A 26,869-nucleotide genomic window follows, 5' to 3' on the forward strand; every position below is an offset into this window, starting at 1 on the left:
AGTCTGGGGCGTGTACGTCCTCAAGTAAGCTCCGCGAGTGACTGCCTACAAAACGGGCCCACGGGTCAAAGCACTAGCTGCTGAGTCGACCCATATTCCGGTGCACACGTAGCGGAATATGAGCTGACTCTGCGTAAGGCCACCACTGTGTCCCTCCCTACACGTGTTTTTGATCATGTGGTCCTTGAAATATTTCCTCGGGAAAACCATTACTGGCGGTAAAGCATTGCCGCTCGCTGAAATTACGCAGCAAGTGGTAACCAAAGTCCCCCTTTCGCCGCTCGTAACTTTTCCTATGGATTTCCGTCCTATGGGAGCTATAACTTTTTGGGGCTTTTAAACCGTGGTGGTTGATGTCTCGTCGAGATTGAAAATTCTGTTCCCATCTGCAAAAGCAGGGTTTCTCTTGGTGAGGTTCTCTAAGTTATCAAAAAACAGTTTTTCTCCTTTAATTTCCATAAAGCTCTCTTCTCTATTCAAATAAACATATTTACTTCTTCAGTAATCATTAACAAACATTTTAATAATAGTCCGCTCTCCGGACTGCATAATTTCGTACCTACTTGATACCGCGATGAAACGCACAATGTTTTCCCATAAAACTGATGCTGAGTCCGAATTTGATAATCTCCCACGGCGGAACTTGCCGAAAGTACCAAAAAAATAGTCACTTCCGGTGCGAAAAAAGGGGCGGTGCGAAAAGCGAAATATGTCAGTATTTTTTTGCCGGAAGTGCTTGGCAGACGCTCTCAAAGGACCCCTAAATATACCCATCTGATACCAGCATGAAACCAATTCCAGTCGGTAGGTATGAACCTTAGTTTCCGGAATATATAAGTCTGCCAAGCCTGTTTCTGCCGAAACACCTTGACATACGAGATTATGTGAGCAACAGGCTTTCCTTCATATCTCCAAACTCGCAGTTATTTGCGAGATTTATGACTCTTTGGAAGTAGGTATTCTTCGAGCCTACAATTATTCTGAGTAATTGTGAAAGAATTCATTCCGAAGAATTACTAGGCTTTTTCTGGGCGTGAAGTAATTCTCGTACTTGTCCAATAACGAAGAACATGTTTCCTTTTCTTTATCACAATTAAAGGTATTGAAAGTTCTAATACCTGCCTCACCAATGCAATTTAGTAATATACTTATTTTTCTTTTTTCGGAGGAATTTGAAGTTCTCGGCTAGGTTTCCTTTGAAATCCATTCCTTTTAGGGAGCCCACCCCACACCTGACACCATGTTTATGTTGTTATTTTAAACTGCACGTTCATTACAATGAGGGCTATCGCGAATGAATTCGCCGCTAGAGGCGCTAGTGTAGCGTGAGGTCTCCGAAATGTCAAATCTCATAGTTTTTGGGTGAGCTACGCGGGTTTATTTAGAATTAGAATAATTTTGTGAATATTTTGCAATATCTGTAATTAATTATGGCAAATATGCGTTCCGGGGCAATGAATGTCTGTGTTTTGAGACAGTTTTGTCTTTCGGAAACCTTTGTCCTCCCTTTTTTCCGAACAAAACGGGGACTATGCAACACTGAGGCATGCTCGATATTTATATGGTACGGTTTTAAGGTGTATTAAATATGATTTTAATCTAAACTTTGTTTCCACGCCCGTAATAACAGACTTGCAAAACCATACTTAAAAACCTCACGCAACAGTGCGCCATCTAGTGAGACAAAAAACGATAGCCCTCATTACATGATAATCTGATCTGTCTACCACAAGTGTCAAATCCAAAAAGGGAGGGAAACACATTATGACAGGTGACAGCTGTCTGAGCTGTCATAAAGGTACTTAAACAGTGCACCCTTGGGAATATCATGATCCTCCAGGAGCTGCTCCAGGCCTACCAGGAGGGACAGGACCCCGTCCCGATTATCCTGAGACGGCTGGCCGTTCTGTATGAACAGAGCGACCAGCCCGCTGAGGATAATCCCCCTGGGAGGCCACACACACCGGACGTGACACCGTAGTGAGGCCGCAAGGCCTGCACGCCCCAGCGACCCGGCCATATTTGTGGCCGGCGTATGAAGCCGCTGAAAGGGGCAACAACCCCGACACAGCATCCCCGCCCCCCTGCTCCGCAGAGGGCCGAGATGATACCTTGATTGATTGAATATCATGACGGGCGGTAGTGCATTCCCTAAAGCACTATCTTTGTAACAAGTAGTTGTTAACGTGCGTCGTTCTGCGCTTGTGACCTTTGAAACGTGTCTTTGTCCTTTGGCTGCTAGCACTTTAGCACTTTTTTACACTGTCATGTTATTCGTTTCATCTAGGTTAAAAACTGGTTCCATAACCAAAGACTGCTTGCCGAGACATAACATTTTAACCAACATTGTGGCGGTTGAAAGATGTCGCTCGACTCAAGCTGCAGCCCTCGGGAGTTCGCAATGATAATCTGTTATCTCTCTTTCTAAGATTATATAGATATTCGATACCTGCTAGTTTAGTTTCATGCCACTTTTTTGTTATTCAACAGTGCTACTTCATAAATCAGATTGCGAACGTCTGTGATATTAAGTCCATAGAACATTTGACTGCACTTAAGATCAACTATCTCCTTTTCTTCCGCGTCAGTAAATATCTTATGAACTGCATAATTAGGTGTTAGCCTCACTGGTTTTGCAGGATCAGGGTTTTTTGTACTCTTGACATGGTATCGATATAACATTGAATATGGAATAGCAGTGGATTTAGCCGCAGATCTTATTGTTCGGCCATTAGGTATTTATTTATTAGTTTTAAGGCGTTACTGATCAGTTCTTCAGTGTGAAGACCGATACTGGTTTTTCGTACCCGATTGTGAGGCATTGTTACCTACGAAGAAGTACAAAACCATTTTAATTTCACGCTATTTATGTAATTTCCACTAGGGTTACACTGGATCACAGTCCACTGTGACCCAAATGAAAATTATTCACTGTGACCGATAGACCGTTACGACAGAAAGAAAATAACTACTTATACCCAAGCCAAAAATACATTACCCACAACGGATTTAACAAATGTGGCGTTATCTGGTAAAAGGTACCTTGTTGTCGGTTCTAGTTTCCGAGATAATCGCGCTTGAAGTAAAATGTCGAAAAAAAACATTTTTTATTTTTTTACTCTATATTAATAAGCAGGGTCTAAATTTTAATTTGACAGAGACACAAGTTTTTAAATCGATTTTTTATGAGTTAAAACATCCCTTAAAGTTTAGTAAGAAAGGTACCTTATTGTCGGTGCCGCTCTTGAATGCTTTCTGTGCGCTCGGTATCGGTTTGGAAGACGTGTCGGACGTCGGTACTTTGTCGGCGCGTCATCATCATCATCATCATCCTAGCCTATACGTCCCACTGCTGGGCACAGGCCTCCTCTCAGAATGAGAGAGCTTGGGCATTAGTTCCCACAAGGGCTTATTGCGGTGCTTGTCGGCGCGTAAAAAACGTCAAGAATCATCATAAAATGCGTTTAATTAGAGTAAGGTAAATCATCAATAACTGGCCACCCTTAAGCGGTAGCCAGTTAGGCCCTTATTACACTAGCGATTTGCGGGCGAGTTGAAAGCGAGGTGAGCGCGCAGCGAGTTCGCTTCGAGCGCGTAACGATTTCACCGCGAGCATGAAACGATATCGCCGCGAGCGCGCAACGATGTCGCTGCGAGTTCGCTGCGTTAGCGCCGAAGACGCCCTATTAATTATACATCATCATCATCCCAGCCTATATACGTCCCACTGCTGGGCACAGGCCTCCTCTCAGAACAAGAGGGCTTGGGTCATAGTTCCCACGCGGGCCCAGTGCGGATTGGGAACTTCGCACGCACCATTGAATCGCTTCGCAGGTTTGTGCAGGTTTCCTCACGATGTTTTCCTTCACCGCAAAGCTCGTGGTAAATTTCAAATGTAATTCCGCACATAAATTTCGAAAAACTCATAGGTGCGAGCCGGGGTTCGAACCCACGACCCTCTGCTTGAGAGGCGATAGGTCAAACCACTAGGCCACCACGGCGTTATTTATTATACGAAAGTCTACAATATGCCGTTTTTGGCGCTAAAGCAGCGAACTCGCCATGCGCTCGCAGCAGCGACGTCGTTGCGCGCTTGCGGCGAAATCGTTATACGCTCGCAGCGCCTCGCTTGCCTCGCTTTCAACTCTCCCGCGAATCGCTAGTGTGATAAGGCCCTTATTGACGATTTACGCCAATTTGTCTTTTTTTATTCGACTGGATGGCAAACGAGCAAGTGGGTCACCTGATGGTAACAGATTACCACCGCCCTTAGACACCTGTAACACCAGGGGGATTGCAGATGCGTTGCCAACCTAGAGGCCTAAGATGGGATACCTCAAATGCCAGTAATTTCACCGGCTGTCTTACTCTCCACGCCGAAACACAACAATGCAAGCACTGCTATTCACGGCAGGATTAGCGAGCAAGATGGTGGTAGCAATCCGGGCGGACCTTGCACAAGGTCCTACCACCTGCTGCTCTTTAGAGGTTGATTTATAGTAATAATAATAAGGATTAATAGTTACAACTACAAATCAAAAGCATTTTTTTAGATCTTATTCTTAACTATGTCACTAAACTTTTTACGTCCGACAATAAGGTACCTTTTCAAATACGTTAATCATTTAGTGTGTTGAGACAAAATTATAGGTTTTTGGTAAGAGTTTTAATACTACAGTGTTCTTAAATTAAGACTATTAAAATTAATCGTAAGTTATTAGTCGTTTCCAAATGATATCACTTCATAATCACTAAATATTTTACCACCGACGATAAGGTACCTTTTAGAAAATATATAGTGATTGTACCAACTTTTTACTAAACTTTACCTTGAATTTTGAGACTGAGAAAACTAGTTTTTTAAGATTTGTTGAGTTAATTTGGTCTCATTTAGCTATGTTTTAGCGTACTAAATATAAAAGTTTGTTGATTTTGACTGTTTAATTACATTTGTAAACACAAAGTTATTTTGTTAAAGTATTTTTTATATATAATAAACAACGTTAATTCAAAACGGAGTAGTTCTTATTTAGTGTCCAATTACGCATAATATTTTTTCCTTCGATGAAATCCAATGAAAATATACTATAAATAGAAAGAAATGTAAAAAATCCATCAACCTTTTTTTTTTACTTTATGCACTTTGGCAAGGTAAACTATAGGAAACCGTTGTCCAATTACAAAATTGTTCTTGAAACCTGAAAGCCCGTACAATCTACTCCTCAAATAGCATGTCATCTATGTAACTTCCAACAATAACATACTTTTATTGGGTGTATAAGTTTGAGTTCAATTTTCTCATAATCACCTTTTCTGGCTTCTGAGCTTCAACATTTTTTTAAAAAATATCTATTAAACCTACATGCATGTTTCTTACATGGTTCGATAGCTAAATGCATGTAGATTATGGGGATATCAATAACTCAATACCGACAACAAGGTACCTTTTCCCAGATAACGCCACAAATAACAAGTTCAAAACTAGTCACTTTCTCGTGACCTACAGCGACATCTGGAATGCAGTGTCGGAACTAAGGAGTTGATATATATAAACATAATCATCTACCCTGTACTGTGCTATACGTACACAGGTTTCAGATCTGTCAGTAAATAAGTTTGAAATAACATTTCATTGACTTTCCTTCGTTTTTCAACTGTTTGTGAGTAATGAGAACTATAATTAAATGCTATAAAAGTTGAAAATCGTATGAAGTTAGTTCAATGAAATGTTATAGCAAAACTATAGATCTGTCCACATGCAAATATGTTCCAGCACAATAAATAAATTTTATTATTATCATTAATAAAACAACGGTTAATGTAATTTATTGAATCAGGCGTTACTTTGCGGAGGTCCATATCAATGAACTAAAATAATTTCCTTGCTCACCCGCGACCTTACGATAGCTAAGCTTATGCAAAATATGCGTGTTCATGCAGTTCCTCCACCTCCACACTGTAAGAACACACACAAATCACACAAACCCATCTATCACCACCACCACACTACACTGACGCGTTTCGAACTCAAACAGAGCTCATCCTCAGAGTGACACAACCGTACACCATGCTACCAGTTGTTAGACTAACGAACCACAACCACCGTTTTAACTTGTCACTGTAACTCCCCAAGTACCCACATACGTTTTATGAAACAAAACAAAACTACCCACAAATTATTAATAAAAATTTTAACCGTCCTTCAAAACTACCTTGATTTTTATTTATTTACTGTCTAGGCGTGTTTTATTAACTACCATTGCTGAAATTAGATCCAAGCCCGTAGCAAGGGAGATGAAACTAAATTTACCTGCTCATTAATAATAGACCCCATACTGTTGTATCTAATTATCTCCATGCATTCTAAAACATCGAGACGAAACCCCTTGCCACAATAATGTAACACTTCATACGAATCGGAGTCCGATAGAGAATGATTTAGTTCCAACAAATGTTTGGCAAAATTCGACTTATCAGGATGCTCATTCCTATATGCCGAAACATGCTCTTTAAATCTAGCATTAAAACTGCGTCCTGTCTGACCAACATATACTTTACTGCAGTCATTACAAGTGAGCTTGTATACACCCGATCTAGTTCCTTTATCTACCTTCTCTTTGTGGTTACAAAGTTTAGAGTACAAAGAATTAATAACGAACGGACGAACGAGAAACGAACGAACGAACGGTTAATGTCTTCTTCTTTTATTTGCGTACATTAACGCCATCGTTTGCGTGCTGTCCTCCACATCAACATCTTTTGCAGTGCCACACAAAACTTTATTTATATCGCGGCACCAATTACATAAAAAAAATATTAACGACGTTTCAAATAGACATTCCACAATACCTTTTTTATGTTCCTCACATGTAATAAAACCAGTGTCTAGGCGTGCATATAATACTAGTTTTATATAGTTCCTTATATTTGGTATAGACGGGTCTTCTTTCAATATATAATTAATTATATCTTGTATTTGCGAAAAACATGATATTAATTCCTCGCGTGGATAAAATAGATATTTTTTTTTTTTTATTAAATTCTCTTAACTTAATGTATGTGTTGTCAGTGCTGCCACTACAACTTAAACTTTTCTTGCAAAAACTGCATTTTTTTAACTGCCTTACGTACGTACTCTAGAGCTGCACTTATTCGTGGATCCCTTCTTTTAACAGCTAAGTCGACAATGATTTCTTCATTTAGAACGTGATTTAAATTAAGTTCTACAGAAGATTGGCAAGTAGAGTTGCTTCTATTAAAAAACATTTTTTTTAATGATTTAAACAAAAAACACGAATCTTCTTCACAATTGGAACCAACAGAATAAGTACTACTTAGATTGTTTATTAATAAAGACGCGAACGCTGCTTCGAAGCCTGCGCAACTGGGCTTATTATTCCTGTACCCGTGGCTTCGTACGCTACCAAAAAAATGTTCTAATGGATCTTGATTCAAGTGCCGACACCAAATAGATTTAATATTAAAATCATTATATAGTTTATCCCTTAGGTATTCCATGTTCTCTATAGTACGTAACCAGTTCTGGATCGAAGGAACATTACATGCTTTCCCGTCAGAAGTCACAAATTGCATGGAATTTAATATAGGTTTTGCTTGTCTCCACACGTCTTTGTGAGGTGAATTAGATTTCAGTGCTTGGAGTAGGGGTTTTCCACTTCTGTTCCTTGAATTTTTGTACCTGCCATTCATTGAATCAAATAAATTATCAATCAAAAGTATAAGCTCAGCTGTATGCTTGCATTCCTGGGATAACTCCTTAATCTGCAATTAGAACATATAAAATGTCTATTAACGTCATCAATTTGCAATAAGGTGAGCTTGCTTCAAAACCTTATACGAGCCCCAATGCAAAAGAGTTCGTCTAGTCAAGAGTTCGTCTAGTCATACATTTTGAAGACTATCTAAATAAAATATCATAAGTTTCTATCAAGATCAAAAGCATTTTTAAAACATAACATTCTGTCAGTTTGGGTTTCAACAACTCCAGAAGAATGTGAAGATTACTACTATGCTACTATGCCGCTGAGAATTGGGATTGTTCGAAATGAAAAGCCCGTGAGTCATCGTTTGTTGCCCTTGCAGTCGAGATCGTATTACGTACTCCTGTAAGCTTACAACGTTTGACTACCATGGCGTCTCCGAAGCCAGCTTCTATGTCTGAAGAGTTGAGTGATGTGCAAGTGTTGAACTCTAATGAGCCGCTTGTCACGTCACGGCCTCCTCTTCTGCGCCGTCTTCAAGTACCTAGTGCGCGAGTGATGGACTCAATAGAGCCGCTTGTGCCTACTGCGCGAGTGCAAGTTTTGGACTCAAATGAGCCGCTTGTGCGATCCTCGGTCCTTGACGAACCGGTTGCTGGTCCCAGTGGGATGGCTGGTCCCAGTGGAGTAGCAGCAGCTGGCTCTTGTGATAGCCTACCAGCTATCGCTAGTTCTTCGGACGAGGACGAGGAATATGCTGCTGCGATGCCCCGACCTACTGGGTCATCCGGCAGAAGGCTTAATCCTTACTCGGATGAGTTGAAGTAAGTTTCGATTCATAGTATGTTAGTATGATTGCTGTACAATATCATTGTAATTTCAGGTCAGGTCAGGGGCAGTCAGGGCCCTTGGGTATTGCGCTCCCTTTACCACAGTAGATAGTATAAAGAAGTACGGAAACTAGGCCTATTTGAGAGTATTAACCCATCAAATAAGTCTTAGTTTCCATACTGCTTTATAATATTTACTGTGGTAAAGGGAGCGCTATAGGATAGCACCGCACGGCGCTAGTATTATTTCACGAAAAACTTTTTCACGAACGACTTTATCACGAAAACTTTATCACGAAAAACTTTATCACGAATAGACTTTACCACTAAAGACTTTTTCACGAAAACTTTACCACTAAAGACTTTATCACGAAAACTTAATCACGAACAGACTATATCACGAAAAGACTTTACCACGAACAGACTATATCACGAAAAAACTTTACCACGAAAACTTAATCACGAACAGACTATATCACGAAAAGACTTTACCACGAATAGACTTTATCACGAAAAATGTTTGAAACTTCTTCACGCTGAACGGCTGGAGGGATTTGGATGAAATTTGGCAAAAAGTTAGTTTATAATCTGGATTAAAACATAGGATACTTTTTATCCCGATATTCCCACGGGATAGGGTTAAAATTTTGAAATAACAACCGCTAGGCTTAGATACATGAAATTTGGTATGTAGATAGTTGGACGTCTGGAATAACACGAAGATAACTTTTTGACCCGATATTCCCACGGATATCCAGGGATAAAATCTCGAAATAACAACCACTGGGCTTAGAGCCATGAAATTTGGTTTGTAGGTAGCTGGACCTCTGGAATAACACATAGGTTATTTTTCACTCCGATATTCCCACGGGATAGGGATAAAATTTTGAAATAACAACCGCTAGGCTTAGATACATGAAACTTGGTATGTAGATAGTTGGACGTCTGGAATAACACGTAGATAACTTTTTGACCCGATATTCCAACGGGATACACAGGGATAAAATCTCGAAAAACCACCACTGGGCTTAGAGCCATGAAATTTGGTATGTAGGTAGCTGGACCTCTGGAATAACACATAGGTTATTTTTCACTCCGATATTCCCACGGGATAGGGATAAAATTTTGAAATAACAACCGCTGGGCGTAGAGCCCTGAAATTTAGTATGTAGGTAGCTGGACCTCTGGAATAAGTTACTTTTTATCCCGATATTCCCACAGGATAGGGATAAAATCTTCAATCATCAAACATACAAACACACACACTTTCACATTTATAATATTAGTATGGAATTATATGTGGCTGTTTATCTCACGCCTATATTCATTTTAGACGTGTATTATATTGTACGATATATGTATGTGTAGGTGTATTTTTGTTGCGTTTTAATATTCTGAAATAAGGTTGCCTTGAAGAGACCGCTCTTAAGCGATAAGACGGCCTATTGCTTTTTTCTCTCATTGTACCTGTTTTCTGTATAGCTTACTATTTCTGGTGTACAATAAAGAGTAATTGTATTGTATAGGTAGGTGGGTTAAAATTAGTTTGAAATTAGTTAAAAAAAATCAGTGAATTAGCGCATAATTAGTAGCCAGTACAATAGACTTTTAAATCAGCCCTAAAAAGCGCCTTCGTTATTTTGTTTGTGAAATTATAATGTGCGGATTAAAGTACCTACACGAGTAGAAAAAACGTATTAGAAGACTTACTCGTTAACTTGTAAAGCCTACCTACTTTGCTACTGCCTACTATCTTTCCATCCGCCTGCAAAAACACGCATTTTTTTTAAGTGAAAACAACGGTTTTTGAGACATCATTGCAGTTTTCCTATTGTCTTCTTCTTTTTTAGGGTTCCGTACCTAAAGGGTGCCAACGGGACCCTATTACTGAGACTCCGCTGTCTGTCTGTCTGTCTGTCTGTCGGCGGCCGAGTCGCCTAGCAACGGCTAGCTATGTCGTTTGAATATTTACCTACTTTTAGGTTTGCGATTTTAATGATGTTTTATAAAAGTTTCGATAGTACAAATAGTGACTGTCTAATTTATTCGTTTTTGTGCCAAATTTATGAACCACAAACCTCAATGAAGCCAACTTTAATAAAGCGCTCGTCAAATCCGCACTGTCATCACTATGTTTGCCTATTGTTTTTAACACTAGAAAAATCGACTCGCACTTGACCAATTTTTGTTCTATATTTAGCTATGTATTGCTGTTTCGCAAATAAATTAATTTGAATTTGAAGATGAGCTCTGCTTGAGTTAGATGGATTTGTGTGTGTTCTTGCAGTATGAAGTTGGAGGAACTGCATGAACACACATTTCTTGCATAAACGTAGCTATCATAAAGGTTGCAGGTGAGCAAAAGTAGGTAATTGTTTTAGTTCATCCGTTTTCTTTATGTAATACTTACATGTAATATCTAAATACATAATCCATACTAAATAGTGTTATTGACAACTTACATTGCGATTATTGATTAAAATTGCTTTTTTCTGTTACTAATCTATCTATTTCCTTTATTATCCGGGCTGCTATAAAAAAAACCTAACATCGAAGGCTAAGGCGGGAGCTACGCTCCGCTTCGCTCCCGCCTTAGCCTTCTGAACCTAACCTATCCGAGTCGCTTCTGCTCCGAACCGTCTTGCTCGCTCGCTTCGCTCGCTCGTACAAATCAAGCAGCGCTTTCAGAAAGACCATCATTGCCAAGAAGAAGGCGCCGCAAGAAACTTGTGAAAACCGCATAATACATAAAAACTACAGTATTCAATTAAAGTAAAAATTACAAAATAATAATAATAATACAGAGATGTATGGGGTCCATTAGTTACAAATCTATCCCGTGGGATTGTCCGGATAAATACTAGCGTATGTGTTATTCTAGACATCCAGCTACCTTCATACCAAATTTCATAGCTCTAAGCCCAGCGGTTGTTATTTCGAAATTTTAACCCTATCCCGTGGGAATATCGGAATAAAAAGTATCCTATGTTTTAAACCAGATTATAAACTAACTTTTTGCCAAATTTCACCCAAATCCCTCGAGCCGTTTCAGCGTGAAGAAGTTTCAAACATTTTTCGTGATAAAGTCTATTCGTGATAAAGTCTATCCGTGATATAGTTTTCGTGGTAAAGTTTTTTCGTGATAAAGTCTATTCGTGATATAGTCTATTCGTGATTTAGTTTTCGTGATAAAGTCGTTCGTGAAAAAGTTTTCGTGAAATAGTTTTCGTGATATGGTCTTTTCGTGATAAAGTTCATTCGTGATAAAGTTTTTTCGTGATAAAGTCGTTCGTGAAAAAGTTTTCGTGAAAAAGTTTTTCGTGATTAAGTACTGACACGGCACCGCACAGCGGGACAGCGCTCAGAAAAATTTGTCCCATTTTAAGTTCATAAAGCAATTTGTATACATTATGATTTGTGGAACGCCCCCCTCCCCCCCCGCGAAGCAGCATTCACTCACTTTAATGACATTTTTTTGTTGCAGAGCCATGTGGAACTGGAGAAAAATCTTCTCCAAATTGAGAACAACGGAGCAATGTATCCAGTTTGCGGAGGAGAGAGGTCTCCGTCCAACTGAGAAAATGTGCACCTACCACCGCAAGACATTGACTAAAGAAGCTGGACAAGTTGGAAAATTCAGATGCCGAAAAAGCAACTGCCGGACCAAACCAGTCTCCCGTCACGGAATAAGTAATAGTACAAGTACAGAAGGTTCTCTCTTTTGATGTTGACGAAAGCCGCCATTTTATATGCCTACGTAATTTTTATTAGCAAAATCACCACGCACCCCCAAGCAACATTGAACTCTAGTGCAGCGCGTGAAGGTCGCTATTATTCAGCACCAACGTTTTGGTTTAGGATAGGGTTGTAAATCAATAAAAAATTATACCTACATTGACAAATACTTAGTTTTCTAGCATTTTAAAATTGACGCACCTACGATCTCCGACGGTCACAAAGTGGATAATTGTACAAGGTCGCGTGCCGAATGCGTCGTCGGCTGCCTCAAAGGTTTTGTACGCCCGTAGTGGGCATTGGTAAATCGCGAATTACTTATCTGTTCTTTTGTCGCACTCGCACTTAATATGGTTTCGAACAGAATTGGGTTAGTGTAATGTTATGTACAGAATAGGAAATAGTAAGAATTTTAGTGTTGCAATTAGTTAAATTTTCATGAATTTACAAAAAAATAAAATTTATGTTCAGATAACATTATGTAGTTTCCATACTGTTTAGTTTGGTTATACATATACTGTTTCAGCGCTCAAACTGTACAATTTAAATATATACCTACTCCTCACCTCATCCCAAAAATCGAAATACCACGCTATTTCATGATAGATATTCTAATATCCTCACCAATCATAAAATCGCGAGGTTTATTTTAGGTTTAATATTTTTTTGCACTCATCGCGAACCAGCTTCACGAAAATCACACAGCTACACGTAGCGTTACGCGGCGCGACTAGTTCGAGCGAGACTGCGAGCGTGCCGGGCGGTGCTCATAGCCCTAGTGAGTTAACCCACGCCGGCGTGGGGTGTTTTGATACTTACAGAATCGCACCTATATCGCGGAGTGCGCCGCGCCTACTCCCGTGCAGTTGGAACCTGGTTCGAGAACGCACGCTTGTCCCTCACTCCAATATTCCAAATTATGTACGCATTTAGTGAGGGACTGACATATCCCAGAACTGTGGCCATAGCTATTTTCAATTAGAAAATCAAAGGGCTTTTTGTATTAAGATTTAAATTTCAGCCTGTATTAAACCAGTTTAATAGGGGCATTATTGGTACGCAGTTCTTTGCAAGAATACGGTTTCTGGCGTATTGTCTTACGCGCTGACATTAGCAATCGAATTCTCCATCTCTTTCTGTCCTCATCTTATGCCGTGTGACAGAAAGAGAGTGAAAACGATTGTGATTCCCAGTGTGTTAAACAATAAGGCCTCTGGTATCAAAACCGGTACACTTATTCCTATCCTACCCCTTTTAATACCGGTATTTTGGTACTAGTTTCAAGGTTAGGTAGTGTACGACTCAGTAAGCACCAGGGATGTTATGGATATGACATTTCGGATCTGGATATGGATACGGATATATGTCAAACATAATACCGGTTTCGGTTACGGTTACGGATGTTAAATTAATAAATAATAATAATAATAATAATCATTTATTTTCTCCTCACAAAAGTACATAGGTACATACAATACAGCAGCAATACACACAGGACAGCAATAGTTGTGAAAAATATATAATATAGTTTTAGAATAAGTAGGTACTGGTACTGGTAACTTTTGTGAGGGACTGGAGTCTGAACTAGGTAAAACCTGTATTACAGATCTCCAGGCCCCCATCCCGGAAACTCACCGATAAGCGCTGACAAGTACAGTCAGATACATTCAATAACTTCCTCATATCATAAGGTTATAGGAGATTAACAAGTTATGAACAAATCAATAGTAGCATATACATACTATCATGCAATCTCATGCAAATGTGCATACGTGCACGCAGGCACGCACGCACATGTGCGTATGTGTGTGTGTGTGTGTGTGTGTGTGTGTGTGTGTGTGTATGCGTGTGGGTGAGTGTGGGTTTGGTTAAGTCGAGCTATGAATGTTATGCCGGGTTATGTATATATATTATATATAATTATGTTGTATTGTTATATTGTTCTGCATTATTACATGTGACTATTATCATAATATTAAATTTACATCGTATTGGTATTGGTTGTCAATTTGTCTATACAAATATTAATTTCTCTACTCTTGTACTGATTCCTGGTGTGCAATAAAGAATATTTGTATTGTATTGTATGATACTGTAATGTTCCAAATTTCCACTGGTTAATGAATACATAACTAAATAATAAATAAATAAATGTGCCCCCCAACCAATTACCAGTGATGGGTAACGTTACTTAGGCGCTGTCAATGAAACAAGATCAAGTCCTCGATCTCCCCGTATGTTAATTCCATCAGCCAATTTGAAATCCTAATTTTGCATTCTCTAAGTGTAAGTGTATATATTTTTTTCAACTTATTAATTTTATTATAGAGCTTTGGACTAAGATAGTGGAAAAGGCGGCCGGAGAGTGCCAAACGAGAAGTGTTCACCGCACAGACACGGTCCATTCGCCGCTTATTCGAGATAAGCTCTGGATCAAACTTAAGCTCCCTATGTTTCCTAAGTATAACCTGTCGAATAAATAAACCTCTCACCGTTAGAACTTGACATTCACGGTAAAGATCAATCGTAGGGTACCTAAAAGTTTTTTTGGTCATGACCTTCAAGATTGCTCGTTGGGCCCTTTCGATCCGCAGGAGAAACGTCTTAGCGGCACCACCCCACACACCAATGCAATAGGTTAAGAGTGACTGCGCGAGCGCAAAGTAGACAGTTTTTAAAGTCTGGTGCCCAACTACAGATCTTAAATTTTTAAAAACAAATAAGAGTTTCCTTATTTTTGCAGCCAAACTATCAATGTGAAGCTTCCATCGCAGATTACAATCCACGATCACACCCAAGTATTTAATATAATCGGCGTGTGAGAGAGACGGACATTTACAATAATCAGACTGGTCAATACAGTTATGGACAACAATCCCATCAAGTTCATTGTTCGGTTGAGTTGAGGCTGAAGGAGAGAAGGTTAAGAATTTAGATTTATCTACATTAAGTGTAAGCAGATTTGCCATAAGCCAATGGGATACTTGGCGAAGAGCATCTTCAGCCAATGTTTTAGCACTAATCCAATTTTCACCATTTATGATCAAAGCAGTGTCATCAGCATACGCTATAATACTACAATTTTGCAACCGAAGTGTACACAGATCATTAATATAAATATTAAACAAAGTCGGGCCCAAGACGCTCCCCTGCGGCACCCCGTAATTCAGAGGTAATTCATCACTTTTTGTTTTGTCATCAATTACAACACTTTGAGATCTACATGTAAGGTAACTTTTAAAAATATCCAGGGCAAGGCCTCTAATACCAATGGCTTCCATTTTCTTCAGCAAAATGGGGATAGAAACCGTGTCAAATGCCTTGGAAAGATCCAAGAAGACACCTATAGTCTTACGTTTAGATTCAAGGTTTTTAACAATAGTATCCGTAAGCAAAACTACAGCATCCTCCGTGGATCTGCCCCTCCTAAAACCAAACTGGTTTGTAGCTATAACGTTGTGATGATCTAGATAATTGATAAGGCGTTTGTTAAGAATCTTTTCAAAGACCTTAGACATGGTCGTGAGAACTGAAATGGGGCGATAATTATTCATGTTTGCCTTACTACCACTCTTGTGTATAGGGTGAACCAAAGCCTTTTTAAAAACTGTGGGAAAATTACCCGTGGAAATACTTAGGTTAAAAATAAATGACAGGACAGGGACAAGTACATTACGGCATTCCTTTAAAATAGCAGCTGATATACCATCATCACCAAGCGAACAATTTGTCCTCAAACCAAGAATCAACTCTTCCACCTCCGAGTCATCAGTATGAAGAATTGCCATAGAATTTAATTGTGTATTTAGGGTATTAAGATTGTAATTGTTTGAATGTATCAAATAGTTCCTATCACGAGCAATATTAAGTGCTAGAGAGCGACCAGCGTTTACAAAAAAATTATTAACGGAATTTGCAGAGGAAAGAGGATCTGGGCAAAGGGAAAGTAATTCATGTGGGGTCGATTTGACTTGGTTTATACCTGCAACCTGCTTGATGGCATTCCATGTCTCTTTTGGTTTACCTCTGGCCCTCTCCATCAAGCCCTGTTCATAATTGAGCTTAATTTTTTTCAAAAGTTGATTACAGAAGTTTCTATAGCGTAAGTACGTTGTTTTTAAAGCAGAGTTATTAACATCTTTTTTTAATTTGACATGAAGTTTGTCACGATTTTTAATGCAACGGAGAAGGCCAGGGGTAATCCAGGGTTTAAAAATACGCGATCTTCTAGGAGTTGACACTAAGGTAGTGTGGGACTTAATAATCGATGACAAAAGTTTGATAAGTTTATCAGCCGCTAAGTTCGAATCTTGATAGGAATAGAGAAATGAAAAGTCAGCTCCGGAGATATCCTCAACTACAGCCGGCATGTCCACTCTTTTAACAGACTGATAGCATTTGGATTTTAATTTATACTCACTACAAAAAAGCACAGGCGCATGGTCGGTAATGGAGGAGTTTAACACCATGACAACTGCCTCCCTATTGCTCTTTAACATAACATGATCCAAGCAACTTCCATCACGTGTGGGGAGAGTGTGGGCAGGTAGTAGAGCATGCGATGCTAGCAGAAGAAGATACTCATCAGAGCGTGAGTCTGTGGTATTAGGGGAAATATTGATATTAATGTCACCGATAACACTAACACACCGAAATGAGGACAGCTTCGAAAGAATTCTGTCCAGACTGGATACAAAATCATTTATACAATGTTTAGAGGGAGACCGGTAGACGGCTATTATCGCTATGTCCTCCCTTATTTTCAAAATAAGAGAGTTTGCATCACACAGCTCCGTTTCCTCAATAGACACAGATAGGTCAGTTTTGGCATAAATTACTACGCCGTCATTTTGATTACTATGTTTTGATTTAAATGCTTGGTAACCTGGTAAGCTTGGAACATAATGCGCTGAATTAAGCCAACATTCGGAAAGGATAATTACGTCGCACATAAAGTCGATTCTACTTAAAAGAATTAGTAAGCCATTAAAATTACAGTTTATACTCCTAATATTGAGTTGAAGAACCTTTAAATAACTGCTCAGAGGCTCCAAAAAGTTACTACATTCCTCAGGGTCACATATACTTGATTTGGACGGGGAGATAGAGTCATCGATTTCATCTAAAATAGTGAAGTGATTAGCCATTTACCCGTGTCAAATGAGGTAGCAAGTGGTAACTGGGCATGAGAAACTGATTTTCAACCTTATAATTGACTGATTTGAGTTTTAGATACTGATAAGTCAGTGACACAGACCAAAAAATAAGTGTAACAAGCAGCACGGCAGGTTTCAAACTGTTTATATTATTTGCAAATTCCATGATACGCGGTTGTTTATGATTATTATTCCGTAGTAGTATGCGTGTAGTTGGAAATAGAGTGTGTAAGTGGTGATAATTGTATGAATGTTCAATGTATGTGCATGTGTAAGTCTTGTAAGAGTGTAGATAAATGTTAACAATAGTTTTTAAGTTGAGAAATATTGTTACAGTAATAACATTAAATAAAAATAAAAGAAAAATATTAAGCTTCACTTTAAGCACAGTTAGTACAGAGCACAGTCATTTACCATTGGACAGATTAGCAATTTGAGCCTCACTGGTTATCAATAACGCTTGCAAGTTTTCTTCTTTTTTGAGGTAAACATTGCCGTATGCCGTCCAACAAAACTTAAATAGTCTTTGCCGTTTTAGCTCACGGGCCAGGAAATATAGTCGAATATAGGAATTATTACGGATTATCCGATAGTTTCGGTTTCTGTTACGTATATTGGCTTTTTAAGTACGTGTAAAAGTAAAATACAAATAGGAATAAATAAAAATACAATAAAATTTACAAAAAAACAACTTAAACCTATTCTTGCAAACTAAGGCTTAAACTAAACACCTACTCATATAATTGTGTAATTTTTTATTGTATTTTTAGTTCTTTTCTTTTGTACAATACAGTTTACTTTCTAATAGGAATATAGACTTTGAAACGAGCGTGTTTGTACATCACCATTTATTCGTTTATTCACAATTTTTATCACCAGAATGTTCGTGTACAATTTTAACTTGTGGAAATCACAATTATCACACAATTCACATATTATTCGTTCGGCCATAACATCAGTTCATTTCGCCATGTTTAAAACGCGCCGGGCGCTGTACTTGTCGGCGCGGGCGGCCGGTGGGGTTGTTCCCTACAAAGCCCACAGATGGCGCTACGGGTACTGTTGCTAGTGTTACATCCTCCCCTCCAAGCTACATGACCGTCCCGTATGTGGCTTGGCCCTAGCAGTATTCACCTTTGGTGGACGTCCCCGAGGTCGTCGAGACTGAATAGGTAAGGCATTTTCGCCGTGTCTGCTAACAAAAGGAGTTAAAAATGACTTATAGAACTTCCCTACACTAACACCACTATCCACATGTGACACCTCGAACGTTGTCGGCAAGACCTGTTTTTTAATAGAGTATGGCCCATCCCGTTTAGGCATAAATTTCTTTGTAATACCCTCACTGGCGTTGCTTAAGGATGAATTTATTACCATCGCCTATTTTGTATTCGGGTGCCGGACGAAGCTTTTCGTCAGCGAACCTTTTCGCTTTGTCTTGAGCAACTTCTACCCTCTCGCGAATAAGGCTCATTTTATCAATAAAATCTCTCAAAAAGGGCGTGCATTGAGGAACAAAATTTTCTTTGTCTAAAACAGACCTTATATCTGTCTGACTCTCGAAAGGGGTTCTCATCTCCCTACAAAACATCAAGTACGACGGAGTGCAACCAGTGGAAGAACAAACTGCGCTATTCAACGCGAATCTAATCTGAGGCAAGTACATAGGCCATGATGTATGTTCGTGCTTGACTAGAATCGACAACTGAGTTTTTATATCTCTGTTTTTTCGTTCTACGGGATTGGCTTGTGGATGAAACAAAGGAGTGAGATTCTGTTGGATTCCAAGCACAAACATACATTGTTGCATAGCTGCAGCAACTAGTTGAACGCCGTTATCTGAAATAATACGACGAGGAAACCCATACCTGAGAAAATATTCGTTGATCAGGATTAGTGCACACGTTTCAGCAGATGCATCGAGGAGAGGGTACAGCTCTACCCACCGGGTAGCAGCATCTTCTATTACAATTACAAGGAACCAAGTTTCACCTTTGTCACCTTTCGGTAGAGGACCGAATAAATCAACGGAGAGAACCTCACCTCGCTGCTGTAAGACGGGAGTTCGCAGAAGGCCAGCCGGTTTCTGGTTCTGGTCCGACCACTAAGAACCGCTACAGCCCAGGCGGTTACCAAGGCACTAAAGGAATGCATAGTAATGAGATACGGATGCCCGCAAACCCTACTGAGTGACAACGCAAGACAATATACTGGCAAGATCTTCACAGAAGCACTAAAAAGTTATGGCATAGAACACCGGCTAACAGCACCCTACACTCCACAATGCAATGCGACAGAGAGAACAAACAGAACATTAGAAACAATGATATCAACGTTCATCACCGACAACCACAAAAAATGGGACCAGTACATACCGGAGTTTAATTTCGCAATAAACACAGCTGTACAAGAATCCACTAAGTTCACCCCACGCAGCACGCAGCAGCCCGGCGAATACATAATGGTGTTCCCCGAGGCCCACTCCTGCTCGATAACAACGGGGTTCGCGATATCAGAAAGCGTCTACTTCGCGTCCGGCTCTTGGCTGGACAATGTATACAAGCTGTTCCAAGTGAGTTGTTATAAGTTTATTGCCAAAGCAAGTCGATATGGCTCGCGTCAGATATCGCTATGATACCGCCGGACATCCTCACCGAACACAACGTGACGCTGTCGCGCGCCACGCAGCAGCCCGGCGAATACATAATGGTGTTCCCCGAGGCCCACTCCTGAGTAGTACTGTTAAGTATGTTTAAACTTCACAACGTTTAGAGTTTTAAATCAGAGTAACTAACCGATATCACAGATTTATGTGAGATGATTACAGGGAGGGGGTTATTTACTACGATATTAAGTTGAGATGTAACTTCCTCTTTATGGGTGGGAAGTGATCATCTTCGAACGAGACGCTTCGATAATTTCGATAGTTTGATCGAACAATTATACTGCGCGTTTCGTTCTCGATGATAGGTAACATGTAAACTTTTAGTCTGTGATAGAGCGTTATTTAAAAGTATTTGTATTCTTTAACATTTAAATGATAAAAATATTTTAAAACTTGGCATACATTTCCATTTTTATTAATTATTCATAATTATAACAATCAAAGCTCAACAATTAAAAAACAGGTACAAAAGTTATATTATATGCATTATAACGCTTTTATTTTTAATTAAAATGCTAATAGCGAACTTATTATTTGGTTCTGTAAGAGGCCCGTTATAGAAGCGTGCGAACGTTCTTGACCCATCTGTCCAACCAGCTGTTCTCCTCCCTTTGCTATAGGCAGTAGACACATAGGCCTGTTTAGTGCTGTATGCGCTAAATTTTTCAGTATCAATACCTGCTTTACTGAGTAGACTTAATCCAATGACCAATTGTCTGAGGACTAACCGGCTTGTAAGGTTTTACTGAGGATAGAAATAGTCTCTTATTTCCTGATCTAATTGGTTCTGTTATTTTTAAATAGTGAAGAATTATGGTGGCTACACAAACTTTTGGGCGTTCTCTGAAAAAAGGAATTATAAGTAAGGGTTGATTTTTTCCTAGCTTTGATGTCTTAATCCTATCAGGAATTTTAATTTGGAGCCCTGATGAACTCATAATTATCTCATCTATACTGATTAAGGAAATTGTTTGCAATCTATGGGCTGTAACCAGAACCAGTAGTGTTGTAGCAATCTCTGATATAATTTTTAGGTTTTGATTTTCTAAGTCATCTTGATTTTCAATATACTCTAAAACCGGTTCAATGTTCCATGTCTCAGAGTACTTAGGTCTAGAACAGCGTCTTCTGTAAATGCCCTTGAAAAATCTAGATATAATCACATGATTAGATATATCGCTTTTTGCTATTAGTGAGATTGCTGATCTTGAAGAGATTAAAGTACCATAACTTGCATTCTCATTAAATCTCATGGTCAAAAACTCTATTATATTAGTATTAGTGGGATCAAATATGTCATATTTATTTCTTGTGGCAAAATGTACCCATTTTTTGAGACATCCTTCATATTGCTTAAGGGTGGATTGTGATATTTGAGTCTACAATAAAATCAACAGACATTTCAGGAATATACAGAAGATATTCAGTGTGTTGTACATTTATTCAGCTGCTATGTGGCTATTAATCAAATGTTATCCAAATTGAAGCAAGATATTTTGTGCCCAAATTGCTTGAATATCATCTGTATAAGCGCTTACACAGAAGTTATACAAATACTTTATCCAGCTTAAATAGTCAAAAGAATTGCTTTTACGCAAAATTTATTCAGCTACTCTGTGTTGGCTGGGTTGTTGTAAAGAGCTTTTCCAGGGTCTTCCCATCACCGGGAGGAGTCCAATGGGTCTGTGTGCTTTTGGCACTTCGTAGCTGTCCTTCCCGGGTTTGGGTATGACCCTGACAACCGGCATCTTCCATATTCTTGGGAAATATCCTTTGGCTAGGCATTTGTTTAGGAGCTTTACCATTGTACCCGGTGACGTTTCAAAAGCCTCCCTGCAAATGTCAGCCGTAATCCCGTCATTTCCCGGGGCCTTGCTAGGGTTCATTTGGGCAAGAGCACCAGTGAAGGGGAGAGATCGTTCTTCCTCTTCCCGCCCTTCGCTGTCTCTCAGCTCTCCCAGCAATCGCTCCACTCTCTCTCTTCGTTCAGCCTGGGAGGGGGTGTCGCTGTTCGGGTTGTCCTCCGGATAGAATGTTCGAGCCAAGAGTTCCGCCGACTGTTGTTCGTCCAACAAGTTTCCTCCATCCGGCGCTCGAAGCCTGGCCTATTCCCAGTGTATTAAACATTAAGGCCTCTGGTATCAAAACCGGTACACTTATACCTACCCCTTTTAATACCTACCGGTATTTTGGTACTAGTTTCAAGGTTAGGTAGTGTACATACGACTCAGTAAGCACCAGGCTCAGATCAAATAAAAAAGTAAAGATGGAGAGCGGAGACACTATTTGATCTGAGGCACCAGGGATGTTATGGATATGACATTTCGGATCTGGATATGGATACGGATATATGTCAAACATAATACCAGTTTCGGTTACGGTTACGGATGTTAAATTATTACGGATTATCCGATAGTTTCGGTTTCTGTTACGGATATTGGTTTTTTAAGTAAGTGTAAAAGTAAAATATAAATAGGAATAAATAAAATTTACAAAAAAACAACTTAAACCTATTCTTGCAAACTAAGGCTTAAACACCTAATCATAATAATTGTGTAAGTTTTTATTGTATTTTTATTTCTCTTTCTTTTGTACAATACAGTTTGCTTTCTAATTGGAATATAGACTTTAATTTTATTGTAATAGTTGCGAGTCGTGAATTACGTACGCCGTACGTAATACGACTTAGCAATAGAAAAATAATAAACAATAGATGCAGAAGACGCGCGCGGCTGTTCTGTTGCCTCGGCCCACTTTGACTACGCCCCTATCCAAAACTATCCGAATTTTTTATATCGGATTCGGTTACGGTTACGGATAGTTTTTTATGCTTTGGGCTTAAAACCACTAAATCTCATAATACCTTATTCACTAATACACCTAATTTTTAAATTACCATGGGCTCATAATACCTGAAATGTCAAATTGTCTCTTGTATTAAAATTAACGAAATTAATTATGACTTTGACTTAAAATGTCATATTCGTAAAAATACCTAAAAATTGAAATGCACAATTCATTCAAATACTGAATGGCAGAAATGACAAAATGTTAAAACAACTCAAACCGAAAACACCCAAAACGCAAAATGCCAATTTTTTTCACGGGTGGTGTTCGAGAAATTTGATGTTGATTATTAACGTACAAATTTAATGTAATAGAAGTTATAAGCCCAAAGCTTTTTTAGTTTCGGTCCGATAGTTTCGGTTACGGATAATACGGAGCTCCATAACATCCGTCCGTGGTAAGCACCTATTGTCCGTAAATTTCGCAAGCTTGTTGACCATTTCACCCACTGCAAATAAGAATGAGGGAAATAAAAATCTATATAATGTATTTCATATATTCAAAAACCGTATAACACACTTTCAACTTAAATAAAACAAAATAAAAATCTTTTACATAGGTATATACAACAAAACCTTTTGTAGGAATCTATCGCGGCTAATATCGGATAGTTTTTCAAATGAAGTAGTAAAGCGATGATTCCAGATGTTTCAAAAAATGTATAGCGCCTTACAATGAAGCTATGTACGCGCTATGCGGCTACCGCGCCATCTCTTTCTCAAGCGATACTTTGAAGAGGGACGGCGCGCTAAAACCGCGCGGTTAAAAGTGCCGACGTAGCCTTATGTTATAAGAAGATTTACTACCTTTTTCTCAGGCGCCTATTCAAACATAGTTTAGGTTACTGTGTCTGGCAATGAATAAAGTGATTTCTAATATTATTCTGACCATAATAATATTGAGTTTTATACGATATCGAATTTAAGGTGAATTTTCTGACTCACATTTTCACATAATCAAGGAGTCAAGGGATCAGAGGCTCCCCGGGGAAGAGAGGTAGTCAACAATAAACGTTTACAAAAATTTAAGTTTTCAACCATTTATTCGGTTTTTCTGTTTCATTTCTGTGGAAATGGATCTAAACAGCCTACTCTAGCATTTGCAAGCCTCCTACTTTTAACTTAAAAAAAAAGCCGCGGTTAAAATTTATATTCATAAATAGAATCCGAAATAATACTGCATAAATACAGAAAAGCTAATTTTGATACAAGAATCAACTACATAATTTATGTAAATTTATGGTGAAAAATACCGTATTTACATTTTATTTGTACTAGCGGTTATACATACATCTCATTAGTGAGAACACATTCTAAGTATTCATCTTACATTACATCATTTATTGCCATGAACTATGTTCAGTCATTTTGTCAGCATTAAGTCTCGACGGCTCAGGATGACTTCGTCCACAGTCTCATTTCGTCATCTTAAATCGTCCACGATGCCATGTCGTCAGCCTACAATTCCTAAATCACCACCTTCCTAACTCGTCCACTTTCTGATATCGTCCATACCCCATTTTATCTAAATTCCTATTTCGACCACAGTGCCAACGGCTCAGGCCTGGAATGTCTGTTTTCCTAAAATGTACAATTTTCAAAACGTCTGCGTTTTCACAATGTTAGTACCTCTATTTTGTCAGCTTTCTCAAAATGTCTGCTATTTAAAATGTGTACAATCTCAGGAAGTCGTCTATTCATAATGTTTACATTCCTATAATATTAGCATTACCATAATTTCTGCTTTCCCGTTATGTTCACTTTTTTAAATAGGCTATAGTCTGCTTTATTTTCAAATCAATGTTCTAAATGTAAAAGGTTTAATTCCTTGCATACCTACTTACTCTTTGATAACATAAACACTATACCAAATATAAAATTACTGGCATTCAAGATAACATTAATGACCGTTTCGTACCCGAACGAAGGGATTTGCGTAGTTCAGTTTTTTACTAAAATCAATGCTTATAAATGTGAAAGTAACTCAGTCTGTCTGTCGTTACTCTTTCACGGCTAAACCGCTGAACCGATTTAGATGAAATTTGAAGACCATGATTGGAGACATTTTGGGAATAAGACTTTTCTGGAAAGCCAACGTTATAAGAAGGCGGATATTTTGCGGTTGCATACATTTTGAGAATAAGCACTTTCTGAAAAGCGAACATTATACAAAAAACTGTCATTCTTGGAGACAGGCAATTTCAAATAGCTGACATTTTGAGAAGCTGACATAATGCAAAAGACGTGTGGACATTCTGAAAAGCAGACATTTTGCGAAAAATACATTTTAGGAAAACTGATATTTCAGGCCTGAGCCGTGCCAACTCGTCCACGTTTACCAGACGTTGTCTCACAGAGATGGTCAATTTAAGCGTTGTAAATAGCAAAATATCCCGATAGTTATTTGCAAAAAAAAACCCTTTTCAATGATCATTTTATAGAGCATTTATTTTATATTAGTCTAGTTGGCATGTGGTCTAAATTGGAATGTTGATGTTGACGTATTAGCACTGTAGTCGAAATGAGACTGTTGACGAGTTGGTACTGTGGCCCACGTAAGAAAGCGGACAAGATAGGAAAGTGACGATGTAGGAATGTTGGCGAATCAGAACAGTATATGCGAATGAGGACGAATTAAGAAGGTGACGAAATGGGACTGTGGGACGAAGTCATCCTGAGCCGTCTCGACTCGACTCGCTACGAGCGTCTATTTACTTTAGTAAGATTTAAAATTCTCTGAACGAAATATGACAAAATAACGATGTGTTAGCCGGAACTCTACACAATGCATAATTTAACCCTCTCTCGCTTTAAGGGTAATTTTAAATACTATATGTCTCGCAACAAAAATTTCACCACACCGTGATAATAGCCTTAAACAGTACTATACAATATAATTGGAATAAAGCGGTATTACCGGTTACTAATAGTACAGTCGAGTGCTAAAATATGGACTTATTTGCACTAGCACTAACCCTTCAAAAATATGTGTCACAGACACTTATTCCGACGTAATAAGGCCGTAGTACTTTACATCTTTGAGAGGTTGAAATAGATACATTTTTATAATTTCAAGTCCTGGAGGGGTTACTACGAAATTCGAAGTTCGTGTCGTACCGTCCCTCTCACACTCGTATTAAATAATATTAGCGCCAGCGGGATGGCAAGATATGAAGATCGAATTTTCAATTTCGTAGTACAAGGCCTGCTTAATAGAGGTGAGACGTAATTGAGCACAGTGCTGCGTCAGTGCGTCTTGCGTACGTTTTGTTCGGAAAGGGAGGACAAAGGTTTCCGAAAGACAAAACTGTCTCAAAACAGACATTCATTGCCCCGCAACGCATATTTGCCATAATTAATTCAGGTATTGCAAATTATTCACAAAATTATTCTAATTATAAACAAACCCGCGTAGCTCACCCAAAAACAGTGACATTTGACGTTTCGGAGACCTCTTGCTACACTAGCGCCTCTAGCGGCGAATTTATACGTGATAACCCTCATAAAATTTTGCCCCCCCCCCGCACCCGAACCTTGACGCGCTGCATCTTTAATTTGTTGTTCAATAAAGAAAAATACATGTCCAATATTTTATGATAGTACTAAAAAAAAAGGGCCACGAAGTCTATGGGTAAAACGAAAATACTAATCAATATAATTCTTTATAATAACATTCCTTGTCTAAAAATGGTTTTTAAATACAACATAACACAGTACAATACAAGTACTTTTCATCCAATTAAATGTATTCAATTAAAAACGCAAACATATTTTTTTGATTTCACTGTACCGGTGAAATTCAAGTGGCCCTTATACTACTTTGAGTAAGTATATAATCGACGCACTAAAACGTTATATTATTTTTACTCAGGAATCTACTCAATTATCTTATTTTATTTAAATAAAAAAGTGGATC

The 26,869-nt window shown here is 38.8% G+C and overlaps 1 protein-coding gene across 1 annotated transcript; it reads left to right on the forward strand.

Annotated features, from left to right (window-relative positions):
* The first annotated feature begins 8,389 nt into the window (after positions 1 to 8,389).
* LOC141432278 (uncharacterized) lies at positions 8,390 to 12,862 on the forward strand. The gene is made up of 2 exons (XM_074093825.1): positions 8,390 to 8,545; positions 12,036 to 12,862. Exons 1-2 carry the CDS (start codon positions 8,391 to 8,393, stop codon positions 12,274 to 12,276), a joined length of 396 nt encoding a protein of 131 aa, XP_073949926.1. The 5' UTR covers position 8,390; the 3' UTR covers positions 12,277 to 12,862.
* Positions 12,863 to 26,869: the final 14,007 nt, after the last annotated feature.

Source organism: Choristoneura fumiferana, chromosome 10 (assembly GCF_025370935.1).
Source record: "Choristoneura fumiferana chromosome 10, NRCan_CFum_1, whole genome shotgun sequence".
NCBI lineage: Eukaryota > Metazoa > Arthropoda > Insecta > Lepidoptera > Tortricidae > Choristoneura > Choristoneura fumiferana.

Coding starts and splice junctions, on each gene's coding strand:
- LOC141432278 (XM_074093825.1), top strand. CDS start 8,391: ATGGCTGGTCCCAGTGGAGTAGCAGCAGCTGGCTCTTGTGATAGCCTA. Junction 8,546..12,035: donor CCTTACTCGGATGAGTTGAA/GTAAGTTTCGAT, acceptor TTTTTGTTGCAG/AGCCATGTGGAACTGGAGAA.